Source organism: Triticum urartu, chromosome 2A (assembly GCF_056163025.1).
Source record: "Triticum urartu cultivar PI428250 chromosome 2A, HENAU_Tu73, whole genome shotgun sequence".
Taxonomy (NCBI): Eukaryota; Viridiplantae; Streptophyta; class Magnoliopsida; order Poales; family Poaceae; genus Triticum; species Triticum urartu.
In genome coordinates, this window is record NC_141874.1 from 656,001,710 (window position 1) to 656,014,945 (window position 13,236).

General features: G+C 47.8%; 2 protein-coding genes across 14 annotated transcripts; both read left to right on the top strand.

The window, feature by feature from the left end:
• The first annotated feature begins 1,085 nt into the window (after positions 1 to 1,085).
• Positions 1,086 to 7,178, top strand: LOC125539485 (uncharacterized). 13 transcript variants are annotated; one of them, XM_048702947.2, is made up of 8 exons: positions 1,086 to 4,507; positions 4,591 to 4,652; positions 4,906 to 5,062; positions 5,528 to 5,595; positions 5,712 to 5,828; positions 6,000 to 6,068; positions 6,485 to 6,609; positions 6,681 to 7,178. In XM_048702947.2, exon 1 carries the CDS (start codon positions 1,500 to 1,502, stop codon positions 2,826 to 2,828), a length of 1,329 nt encoding a protein of 442 aa, XP_048558904.2. In that variant the 5' UTR covers positions 1,086 to 1,499; the 3' UTR covers positions 2,829 to 4,507; positions 4,591 to 4,652; positions 4,906 to 5,062; positions 5,528 to 5,595; positions 5,712 to 5,828; positions 6,000 to 6,068; positions 6,485 to 6,609; positions 6,681 to 7,178. The 13 variants fall into 13 exon arrangements, with proteins under 13 accessions (XP_048558904.2, XP_048558905.2, XP_048558902.2 ...); XM_048702948.2 differs by having other exon boundaries at positions 4,915 to 5,062; XM_048702945.2 differs by having other exon boundaries at positions 4,918 to 5,062.
• Positions 7,179 to 9,590: 2,412 nt separating this feature from the next.
• LOC125533908 (pathogenesis-related protein 1-like) lies at positions 9,591 to 10,552 on the top strand. The gene is made up of 2 exons (XM_048697236.2): positions 9,591 to 9,923; positions 10,007 to 10,552. The coding sequence occupies exons 1-2, from the start codon at positions 9,734 to 9,736 to the stop codon at positions 10,306 to 10,308; spliced, it is 492 nt and encodes a 163-aa protein (XP_048553193.1). The 5' UTR covers positions 9,591 to 9,733; the 3' UTR covers positions 10,309 to 10,552.
• The last annotated feature ends 2,684 nt before the right edge of the window (positions 10,553 to 13,236 follow it).

The window sequence follows — 13,236 nt, forward strand, 5'->3', positions numbered from 1 at the left end:
TTTAGATAATTTTTTGTCTCCCTTTTTAATTAGAATCGTCATCTAGTAGTCCTTTTTTCTGCTATGTATTAAATGCTAGCATATGCATCTTCTCCTGTGCATGCATATGCATGTGCATGTGTTTGTTTGCATTTATTTTATGATTTTAAAATTTTAAAAAGGCATAACTTTTAATTCGTGTGTCGAAATTCAAATCTGTTTTCACCGTTGAAGCCTTCACGATGTGCTCTTCAAAAGTATATCCCACATGAGAATGTTTCGACGAACTAATCTTCCTGTCAACTAAACATCAATATATGTGCAACTAGACTACATGCCGCGCCAACTGAGCATATGTGTATAACAATAGTTCTTATACCAACTAAACAACAATGTGTGTGCAACTAGACTACATTGCCGCGCCAACTGAGCATATGTGTGTGTCAATAATCCTGCCAACTAAACATCAATGTGTGTGCGACTAGACTACATTGCCACGTCAATTGCGCATATGTCTGTGCAACTAGTGTCCTGCCAACTAAACATCAGTATGTGTGCAACTAGACTAAATTACAAGCCAACTGAGCATATGTGTGTGCAACTAGTCCTTCTACCAACTAAATATCAATGTGTGTGCAACTAGACTACATTAAAAATAGGGACAAGGCTTGCAATCCACTACTATATAGTTGGTCGAGGTAGTAGACTAGTTGCACATCAAGTTGTTATGGTTGGTAGGTTGCAACCTCATATGAAGTTATATCATTTAGCTCCAAAGTTGGTTTAAAAAAAAGTTGCACCATGTAGTATTAAAGTTGCACAATGCAGTAATTTAGTTGCATCATATAGCACCAAAGTTCGCATCAAAAAAATTCATCAAAACATACCCATATGGGATCTAGTTTCGAAGATCTCGTCGCGATGAATCCAACGATGAAACCGGATCTGAATTCCGACGTGTGGTTTAAAAGATATGACTTTTTAAAAATATAAGAGGCCAAAATAAATGTGCATGAATCTGTTTCCCAGACCAGTCTATACACATTTAATGCTAACAATAATATCCACTGGCTGACAAAAATATATATATGTGAGCCGGCCGCCCGTTCCTACAAAATAGTGCGCGTGCACTTTGAAGGTTTTAGATTATATTTATCTGTGTGGAAAAGATATGGCTATACGGTGGTGATGCTTCCATAGTTCATGCCAAGCTCCTGTGCCCCACCTCGCCACCTACTCCATCCAGATCCGGGGGGTCGCCGAGCCCGACCCGTTCTCCCCGATCGCCGTGCCGAGCTCCCTCCGCGCCCTTCCCCCCTCTCCCCATCCCCTAGCAGCTTCTACCAACTCCGGCCGCGCTCGTCACCAACCCAGGTCCGCCGCCACCCATCTCCTCCTCCACATCAGATCCGCCGCTCCCACCTTCCGCCGCGCCGTTGACCACCTCCCTCCAACGACCTCGTCCATCGCCGTGTCGCGGTGTCGCGCCGCCAGACCCCGCAGCCTGCCGCTGACCTCGGATGGCCAAGGCCGCATGCGTGGGCGCCGCCGGCGAACTCCTGGACGACCTCCTCCTCGTCGTCTTCGAGCGCTTGCCGGGCGTCCAGGACCTCCTCCGCTGCGCAGCCACGTGCAAACAGTGGCTCTGCCTCATCAAAGACCCGGTCTTCCTCCGACGCATCGGCCTCTGGCCGGAGACAGCGCCGCACCCCTCGGTCCTCGTCGGCATCTTCTACCAGAACGTAGCGGCTAGCGCGATTCAGCCCGTGAGAAGGATACCCGACAGTCCTCCCCAATTCTTGAGCCTTCAGGCTGGCGGCGGCCATCTCACCTTCGACTCCTTCGTCGCCAACGACGACGGGCTCTTCAACTTTGCAAGGCCACTGGCGTCACGCCGTGGTCTTCTCCTCGTGCGCATCCTGCTGCCTACCCCGGCCGACCACCAACGCCGTGAGAAGCTCCATCTTGCGGTGTGCCGCCCTCTGATCGACAAGCGGGGTAGGCATTTGCTCCCACCGCCTCCCTTCTTGGTAAACCATGGATTCATCAACGGGCTCCGCCTAACTGGCTATGCTCTTCTCACCGATGAGGACCACCGTGCCATTGATGATCTGGATCAGCAACGACGGTCGTCGTTCCAAGTCGTCTTGACTTACACAGGCGCCAACAGAGTCATGTATGCCTGTGGGTACTCCTCTGCCACAGACAGTTGGAGCACGCCCATCAAGTGCCACCAGGTTTCACACCTCGCCAGGTGTGGACCGTATGCCGGCGTCGTCACCTGTGGCACCGTGCACTGGCTGCTCACAGACCAGAGAAGCTTCTACACACTCAATGTAAGTGTCGCCACCGCACATGTCTCATTGACCAAGGTCCCCATCAACGTCCATGCTGGTGAGCAGCGGCGGCGAGTGCCGTTTCCATGTGTCACCGGAGAAAGAAGGCTCTCTTTTGTGAGCATACGAGATGATGGTGTGCTAGAGCTTTGGGCCAAGCAAGGACAAGATGACTGTGATCATGGAATTGCAGGAGGGTGGTTGCGCTCTGACCTGATAAATCTAGGAAGCGGTGATAAAATAAACCTTGTCTTCTTCGCGGAGAGGAGGGGTGCCATGCTCGTCGAGCAGGGCGGTGCTTTCTTCACCATTGATCTCAAGAGCAAGGAAAAGGCGTTGGTCGATCTCAAAGGCGAGGAAGTGGAGCATGTCAGGGGCATCTGCAGGTTTCCAATGCATCGCTGTAGTAGTAGTTGGTGTAGTGGATTCCACTGCAGCTGGGGGAGGATCAGTCCTTGCGCGTATAACAAGCCTGTGCTGTACGAGGTGGATTGGATAATTGAGGCAAGATGAGGGCAGATTGAGTCGGCAATTTCTTAAAAACTTGTCCACACAGCATGTTGGATTTAAAGTTATGAGTGCCAATAAATCGGAGGTGCTGGAATAAACGCATAATAATGCACTGGAATGACAGCTGATGTTTCTTTTTGGGGCGCATGTGTTAATTCCATCTGCATTCATTCTGACTGTTCTATTTGGCTCAGTAGAACTGAAACTTTCTGTGATGCTGTTTTTTGTCTGGAATTCTGGTGTAGAAGATTGTTTACGAATGACTACAACTGCCATGTGCTTTCAGTTCTGAATATATCTAGGGTAGAAATGCATATCAGTGTCTAACTGTATGTAATCTCATCAACATTGTGAATTATATTTATTGTATATCTCATGATGGATTTGAGCAATGTCGTTAAATTTGACATGCCAACTACAGAACGGTCTTTGTCTGCCGGTTGTTTGGCTGTGAATTGGCCAAAATATGACCTGAGTTGGCATATGCCGCCAATCTGTTGATGAGTGGTTATACAATGGTGGTCCTTATGAGCTAACTGTTCTACACTTCTTACTTGGTGTAGCTTGTTATATGGGTCGTGCGTGGGATATGCGTCCTTGGATTGTTGTTGGATATTCAGCTCCCGTTGCAGCTGCTACTGCTGTTTTCTTGATTTACCCTATTGGCCCCTTTAGGTCTAAAAGCGCAGCGCTGGCCCAATCTGGTCAACACAACCAAACTTGGATCAGTGCACGTTGAGGCTACAACATGTAAGTACACTTAAAAATAAGCAAAAGAGAACAACTGGAAGAAGTGATCACGGTATAGTTGCAGATATCACAGAAAGAAAGTTACCCAGGAACTGATATCACGGTATAGTTGATACTGGCACATGTTTTTTTTCATCCATCTATCTATCGAACATATAAAGGACGCTACCCAACCCGCCATTCTTTTTTTTTTTTTGAAGGGTACCCAACCCGCCATTCTGAGGCCTCCGCGCGCGCGACGCTGGTTGGACCGTGCGATTCTTTTACTGTGCTTTTTTTTGACCGCTGGCAATTGGTCAGCCGTCGTTTTTTTTTCACGTTTATGACTGCTTCGAGAGTGGATGACGAGTGGGTCTCTTTATGTGTGGGGCCGAGAGAATGGCGTGCGTGGGAGCCCCAGACCGACGAGGGGTAAAAAGAAAAAAGCAAGCCAGCCGCCTCCTCTCTCCCCACGCCGCCCCTCCTCTCCCCGCTCGTCTCCTCTCTCCGGCCGCTCCCCCCAGCCGGCGGCCCGGCGCCCACTAGCTGCTCTCCAGATGCATCCTCCCCATGATCCTGGGATGGAGGGAGTCGTGGTGGCAGGGGACAGATGCGTGATGAGGAGGAGGCCGTGGTCAATTGGTCATGGTGGCGTGACGGAGGTCGTGGCTCGCCCCCCGCCGCCTCTCTCGCGGGCCCATTTTCCCTGCCCCCTTCCCGGCGTCCTTACCTCTGCCATGGCCTCCACCCTCCCTCTCCATCGTCCTTCCCGAGCTCTTCCTCTTCGGGGGTCGCCGCCATCCGATGCCGCGCGCCATGATTCTAGATCGGCCGTAGGTCGAGAAGGAGCGGTTGCTACAGTGAGGGCAGCAGGGTCCCCACCCCGGCGGCTGTGTGCAGAGGGGGAGAGGTCAAGGACGGTTGCCAGTTCATGGAGGAGAGATGCGACACAGGTGAGCTCTTTCTTCCTCCTTTCCTCATTTTCCCATGGTGAACTGAGATCATCCTTCCTTTCTTCTTCTTCTTATGCACATAGTGTTTGGGTTGCTGTTGATTCCTACACTGATTTTTCAGTGGTGGCATGGTGTTCATCTCCAGGTCGGTTGCAACCTTCTGCCCCCATCATTCCCTGTGTTTTCTTTTCATGATCTACACACTAATTTGTAGATTGGTCGGATCTGTTGGCATTAGGCAGCACAAGAATAAGAACATTTCTCAGTTTTTTCATGTGAGACCGGATTCCAAATGGAAAGGAAGGGAATTTTCAATCCAAGTTTAATTTTCCTTTCTATCTATATGCTTCTGCATAATATTTGGTTTTTATGTTGTGTGTGTTTGACGAAATGACAAGGCCTTGCAGCAGAGGATGAAGATGGAGCTGGCAGCAGGGATCATGGGAGCAACGGGGGTGGCTGGCCTCCCGAAGCTAGACGAGAAAGGGGGCAGCAGTGCAGGGACGGAAGAGGGTGTCCATGTGCTATCCATTTCTGCTCATCTTCAGCTTGCAGGTTGCTGGGTTTTCTCCTCTCTGCTTGTTGGTTTTCTTTGATTAGTAGAACAAGTAGCACATCATGTGTTTGTGAAAATGCTTCTCACAGATGAAACTTTTGGTGTGCCTAGACTTGCCTTCTTTCTTAGGAGAATATGCTTGCTGAGACAAATGGTCTAAATTTCATAAAGGACCAGCATCAATTAGTACAGACTTTTCGATTACCTGAGTATTATTAATGTAATTATTTCGTCTCCTATGACATATGCATGTGGCACTTTCATTTTGCTGTAGAAGGATGTACAAATGTTTACTGTTGAGTGATATTGATATTTTTCCTTGGTGCACCATCAAGAACTAGGAAGAGCAACATCTGTATGGCTAGATGTATCTTTTATGAGCACCTGAGTTCATGTATAATGAGCAACTGAGCATATTTGGTGTACATTCCTGAGATATATCTGTATGTGTCTCCTTTTTTTAGATTTTTATCTAAAAGCAGAGCTACCTACTAATGGCTCACAAGATAGAAAACTAAGCCTGATTTCTCAGGTAAATCGTGTTACTGAATACACTGCTTTTATATCTTAGTAAGAAATAAGAAATATATCATGATTTATAGTGTGCAGGTGCTCACAAGATCTTTTTTTTTTGCATAACCGTCTTAGGAATCTTCTGCTGTGGCGCTTATGCGTCTAAGATATTAACAGGGCAGAGGCTCTAGAGAGGAGGTTTGATTTTCCTTTTCGGGATTTGTAGCATGAATGCAAGAATTTCTCCTGTAGGTATGGCTTCATTCCTCCATTCGCCATATGCAAATCTTGGTCTTCGATTTGTTTTATTTCCCATGAGTGACCTAAGATTACTGTCATGCTATGGAAGCCTAGAGTGTAGAGTGAGTCAAATATGTACTAGATGCACTAATTTAGCTCATTGCCTTGCTTCATGCACCTCAGGTTTGGATATGTCCTTACTTTCATGGCTCAATCATCAAATGACGTCAAAATTGAATTCCTGAAAGCAAGGTATATCAAATCATCCTTGTTTTGTTGTCCAGTGCTTATTTCATTGTGGATATACATATTTACTATCACATATGGCGCAGATCTTGAATGACCTTTCTCTTGCAACCTCTCTTGACAATTAGATTTCATTTGTCTATGTAGGCTAATTAATGATGGAAAACTAACTGATGCTCTTGTTGTATCCGACTGTTGTTTGCGCAATGGAGCGTCTGATAAATTACTTTGATTGTCCATTGATCAAAGGGAATAAATAATAAGTCTAGGCACAGGACAACGTAACAATATGTGCTTGAGTCCTTACATCATACGTGATCGTGTAATTCTATGACACAACCTGTTTATGGAGTTAAATCTTGACAAGGCATATTTCCCATTTCTCAGCTTACTTTCTCATATCTTGCGCTAACCACTCCCAGGACACCAGATCCGCGTCCTCATTGTCCCCCCAGCCTTTCTCATTGGACGAAGATGACAGGGAGGAGAGGATGCTAGCCAGGAAGGTGCACATGGCATTGGCGTCGCCGACCCCACACCAGCGGTGGTACAATAAAATCACCTTAACCATCACCAGAATTTGATCCTCTTTCTTTCCTAATTTATTTAATCACATAGGCCAAGGAGCCATCGGCGATGGTGTAGCTGCAGCAGCCTGTCAATTGGAGGAGAGGCCAAGGACCATGGTTGATCTAAGAGCAGTCTCAACTTGCTTGTAGATCTGTTCTGGAGCATGGTTCATTTATCTATGATTCCCCACCCTAACAAAGCATGGTCCACATCTTGAATTTGAAGTGAACTTCAGCCTAATTTGTTGCTGGTTGTGCTGAACAGTTCGGTCAGGGTGGACGTGCTTTTGTTCTATTTGTGCTTGTGAAAAACTTGAGTTCCTTTGTCCGAGTTGAGTGCACCCAAAATTGACTGCCGGGAGAATTTGTACTGCCCATTTGACGGTTTTGGAGGCTCATGGTTTTGTGGCATGGATTGCTGCATATAACATCTTCTATATCGTTTGCCGGTAGAAGATGTTATTGTCCTGAGATATACTCTTCTGGGATTATGGTGTACAACTCCTGCTCTGTTGCAAACTGAAATTCCCATCGGGTTCCATGTGTTTATAGGGTTTCTTAGCCCCAATAGGCAGTGTGATAGGCACGACCTTGTTGGTGATATTTCTCAATTGTTCTTTGAATGCCCTTTGGCCAAGCTGTGGTGGCCTGATCTTTCTAAATTAGTTGAGATCAATATGGGCATATTGCTAAATGTTGGTTCAGCAGTAACAAGAATAGGTATTGTTGTTGCCTTTTGGTTGTTGGTTTCAGTTTCTGCTCTGGCAGAGTAGCAGTTCCAGTTCCGTGTAATACTGAATCTGTCAATTGGGCTGTAACGCTTATCGTTCTGTTCCATCACCTGGGATGAGGAAATATGTCTGTTTTGTGGGTCAAACAGAGTTAGCATGGAGAAACTTTCTTTCTCCATTTAGTATTGAAACCTATGAACGAAATGACCAATCATGCAAAACCTGGCATATCTTGTTGGATACCCAATGTTATATGGATACTTGCTAGATACATATCCACCAAGTATTGGGAATAACGAAACAAACAAGTATTTATTTCACTCTTACTACAGTTGAAGAATCAAATTTTTTCAGTAAACAGAAGAATCAGTATATCACCCTGCCTCATCGTGTTCTACCGTAAACATGCCAAATGAGGCGTTCCTAAATGGGCCACGAAAAAAACAGGCCCACAACAGATGGCACCCAATCGAATCTATACCTAATAATAAAGTATCCCTCAAAAAAACTTACACGAATAAAGTCATTCGTGCGTTTGGCGGTATGTCACATAAATTACCCCGAAAATTGCAAAATATTCCCACCGATGCCAACTATAAGCCAAAAAAAATTCACACAGGGGAATCCACCACTTAAGCCGGCCCACAGAGTAGGGACCTCCTATAATACGCTCTGCACGCTGGGAGAAGACGCAGCGCCCGTTAAGCCGGCCTGTTTTTAAATTTCGTTTTTATTTTTTATTTTAATTTTATATGTTCTTTTGTTCTCCTCTAAATTATATAATTTTATACCTAAAAATGTTCTAAAACTTAAAAAATATACATTTTGAATAAAATAGAAGTATTCAATAAACAATAAAATATCTGTGGATTCAAACAATGTTTATAATTTTTAAAAACTATTTGCATATTCATAAAATGTTCAAAATTTTGAAAACAAATGTGTTAGAAATAAAAAAATGTACATGATTTAAAAAAGTTCATGTATTATTTTTTTAATGAAATTGAACAAAATGTTCGCCAAAATGTTATCGGTGATGCAGCAAAATATTGTCATGGCCTGTGGAGGTTATGATTTTTTTTCTGGCATTAGAACGCACTGTCTCTTTTACTATTAAATATTACAGAAAGTATATAGACTTATCAAAAAATGCATTGAAAAGTTCTATCATTTTATGCATCTAACAATTAATTCTACTAGGCATCTACCATGCAAATGATCCAAAGTATTTCGTTACCGATCCACACCACTTCACCAAAGAATGTACATCAACATCTTATGGCACACACAAAGGAAAATAATCTTCCTTTGTCTACAGCATGTTCTCTTTGCAATTATGCAAGCTCTACCTTTTGAAATTTTCAGTGTGAAGATGCCTTATCAAGAATATTAGCTCAGATAAGCCCAGATGTATGCCAACTAAAAAGGCTCTTACATATGTTTCAATCTGTATCCACATATTTCAATGCACACTCCTCCAATACCTGGCTTGCGCTCGGTCTTTGCGCCATGGGCGCAACGGGTCATCTAGTAAGGCTAAAAGTATGTAAATTGTCAGCAGTCTTAATGCTTCAGCTAATAATGTTATAATTGATGGTGTGTTTCACTTTTGTCAGGTCGACAAGGATGCAAATGATGTACTGCAGTATGAGAGAAGAAGCCGGATTCAGCACAACCCAGTCTGATGAAGAGGAAGAGGAAGAAGAAGAAACTGATGAAATGGTGTGCCAGGAAGAAGTTGCCCGAAAATAGTGTCGATGCTGAATAAAAGTGTCACCCACAGTGCCCTTGCTAGTATGTCTTACTGTATTTTCCAGCCTTGTTGCAGATAGTAGAGTTGGTAAAACAAAGCAACGCCGTACGTCAAGATGGTTCCGCATTTGTTTCGACAACAGGATTATCTCATCTCTTCCCCTGACTTTTTCCTTCTCTGGCCTGGCAACCCAAGTCGTTGATCTAAAGAAACCGAATGAAGTGGATGTAACCTTGCACTGCTGACTACGCATGCATATGCGACTATGCAAGTGTGCTTCCAATCAGTTCAGTAATTCAGTCTGTTCCTTGGCTCTGACCACACCAACCCCAGGTAATCTTATCTCGGAGCCCGTCAAAACAATCTTCCTTTAACTAAAGCAAATATTGATGGATTCATGATCTCTCATAATACTAAAAGCTTAGTGTGCCATCCAATGTAGAAAACCTGGACGCCCGGCCCGCCATGGCGCCTCGCTCACCGGACCGGTCCGGCCAAGCCTAGCTTCACCAACCCCGGCTTTGGAGTCGACGAGTTTATTTATAGGGACTACGTCCACTCTCCAGGCAGACACAAGCACGAGCTGATCATCACGCACGCAGGCACGAACAGCGCGCGATGGCCTCCACCAAGAAGAGCTGGGCGCACGAGATCGAGGCGTCCGTGGCGGCGCCACGGCTGTTCCGCGCCGGCGTCATGGACTGGCACACGCTGGCGCCCAAGCTGGCCCCGCAGGTCGTCGCCAGCGCCCACCCCGTCGAGGGCGAGGGCGGCGTCGGCAGCGTCAGGCAGTTCAACTTCACCTCCGGTACGTACCGCATACATGCAGTTCAACTTCGCCTTCAGCAGGCACGTGAACGTGACACGCAGGTTGGTTGGCCTTGCATGCAGCCATGCCCTTCAGCGTGGTGAAGGAGAGGCTGGACTTCCTGGACGCGGACGGGTGCGAGTGCCGGTCGACCCTCCTCGAGGGCGGGCACGTGGGCACGGTGATCGAGACGGCCACGTCGTGCATCAAGGTGGAGCCGGCGGCCGGCGGCGGCGGCAGCGTCGTCAAGGTGGAGTCCACGTACAAGCTGCTGCCGGGCGTGGGGGAGGCCCAGTACGAGGTCGGCAAGGCCAAGGAGTCCGTGACCGCCATCTTCAAGGCCGCCGAGGCGTACCTCATCGCCAACCCGGACGCCTACAACTAAATCAACAATATATCTTTGTGTGCTTGCTTCCCAAATCCCAACCCAATAAAGCTGCTCCAGCCTCCAAGTATGTCGATGGTGAAACGAGAGCAGTGAGCAAGGACGTGGACGCTGGACTTGAAGTTAAGAGGTTGTGTATTTTGGAAGTGTCAAAGAGTGGTTTTGTTTGATGATGTTGCTGCTTGCTTATGTGTGTGTGGTTTTACACATGGATAAAAGGGTGTATTTGATGATTGAGATACAATACATAGTCACGCCGACACGCTTTTACCTTCTCTTTCAAAGAGGAAGGTCGTACCTCCTGGCCTCTGCATATCCATGATTTGATTAAAATTGGCACACATCAACGAGTCTAAAACATCCATAATAATACTCCTAGTACACAACAACGTACGGCAGAACCAAGACAAGGCACAACCTAAATCTCTACAGCTAAGTTATACTTTCTTCCATAACAATGCCTTCAAGAAGAGAGAACACACACGTGCCAACGTCGCCAACTCTAGCACGTGGCGGCTAGAAACAAAAATATTTTCCATCATTGGGTTCAACAAATCATGTCCACATCAACTCATCTGCAGCCGGGCCTTTCATACCCGTCTCAAACGCTCAGACAGATGGTCCGGTCAGTGATCGGTCACAAAAAATTGAACCAGCCGGATCTCTCAAACTACGGACAAATGTCGGGTTCATGGGCTGACCGGCACCCCTCATATCCAGCCCAAATGTAGGGCGGATATGAGGCAGCCCGGGACGCCCGGGCGCGTCCGCCTGACAGGCCCGGCCCACCACGGACCCCACAAAAAACCCAATCCGGGTGGCAAGCTCAAAACCTTAGCTCACGTTGTCCCTCTCTTTCTCGCTCTGTCCACTCCTCTCCCTCACCCTTTCCGATCCCATCCACCATGATGAGCAGCTCCGGCAGCGACTTTGGCTCGGAGCTCGACTACAAGGAGGAGATGGCCTTCCACATTGTGCTGGAGTGGTCCAAGGTGGACATCGACGGCAGCTTCGAATCTGGAGCGCCGTCGCACCTCCCGCGCCGGTGCAGCGCGGACGCCAAAGCTGGACCCTCCCGGCCCGCGCACAACGACGCCCGGTCAGCACAGTCCGTGCCGGCCCCGCGTCGTCTCCTTCCCCCCGTCGGCCGCTCCTGCATGTGGCTAGCGTTGGGTGCTTGTGCCCGCGCCTCCGGCCCGCACGTGCACTCCGGAGTCGGAGGCGCGCGCCGCGAGAGGCAGCCTGCACGGGAAAGGGAGGCGGCGGAGCAGTCCGCGCGCCGCCACCCCAGGACGGAGCCGGACGCCGACGAGGACGCGCATCTCCTCGCCTGGGTGTACCGCCGCTCCCTCACGGCTGTGGAGACGGACGCTCGCCGCCTCCGACGGAAGAACGCCAAGGCGCTCCGACTAGCTATTGAGCAGTCGGAGTGAGGCGAAGGAGGCAGCGGCGGAGAAAGGCTCGGGTGGCAAGGCTAAAGCGGGAGCAGGATAGGGCGGTCCGTCGGATGAAGGGGCTCATTGTCCTCTCCGACTCCAACTCTGACGCTGGCGACAGCTGCACCTCGTCGTCCGACGACCAAGACCCTCCACCAGCCACAGACGCCTGCAGTTGTGCCGGTGACCGAAAGGGCAAAGGCCCGGCGAGGAAGTGGTGATCCCCCCCCCCCCTCCTCCTCCTCCTCCTCCTCAATAGTTATATCAATTATAGTTGTAGAAGTTCATGAACTTGTCCGATGACAAACTATGATTCTTTTGGATGTGATGAAGTATGTTATGTTCGTTTGCAGTCGATCTTGTGTTCCTTTGCAGCTCAATTTTATTGTCCGTTATTTGATCATTTAGGATAGATCAACGTGTGCATGGATAATATGGATATAAAGCGTTGGATATAAGATACGTAGATGCAGAATGAAAAATATGAGGGGTGCCCGATCAGTACCTGCGGACATGCCCGGACGCGTCCGCGAACGTTTAACGAGCGGGGTTTGTAAAGTCCGACTGTAGATGCTCTTAGCAACATAATGACTAAAGTGTCATTGTTGTGTCCAACTAGTAAAAGTCAGATCGTAAATTTTCACGCCAATGTAATGGCAAAAGGTCATGCGGATGTTCGATGAGGCAATCACGTGTAGGGGCAAGTTCTTTTTTTTTTTTTTTTGAGTAACCACGTGTAGGGGCAAGTAACTAGTGTGGCGAAGAGAGTAGGCCCATTTTCGAAAATAAGTATATAGCTCAGTCCTCAAAATTGTGGGTCAATTAAGCCATAGTTAGGAGGGTCTTGGAATATCCCAGCGTGGGGAATAATGACCTTGACTAGATGCTCTTGACAGTTGACACTGATCCTTTCTCGTGCAGCACCGAGACTTTGTGGCTTAAATGAAACGGCCTCTCCGAGAGCATTTGCTACTCCCTGCATCTAGAATTGTTTGTCGCTTAAATGAATGTATCTATAATTATTTCGATGTTAGACAAGCAACTCCGGGCGGAGGGAGCGTTTATTTTCGTATTTGTCCTACTCAGAGAGTCACGGTACCAAAAAGACAGCACGCGTCATTGGGCCTTATGGGCCAGACAGCAGACACGCAGCACACAAAGGCCGGAAACAGGCAGCCGACAGACCTTGTATGGGCTATCGGGCCTCATGGGCGAGGTAGCAGCAGAGAGAGACAGGCGGTATGTAATCCTTATCTCGAAAAAAAAAGGCAGTAATCCGAAACAGAGCGAGGGAAACGGGACGGAGACGCGCCACTCGCGAGCGACGCCTTCTTCTCGTCTCCCCCGTTGTAGTGGGTGAGATCAGATCGATCACTCGCCAGAAGAGAACAGTTGGCATCCATTCCTTGGTACTAGTATTCCTAATCGCTCCTGCCATTGATGTTGCCCGTCGACGGCGCCGTTTTTGTCGCCGACATGAGTGCGTAGCCCG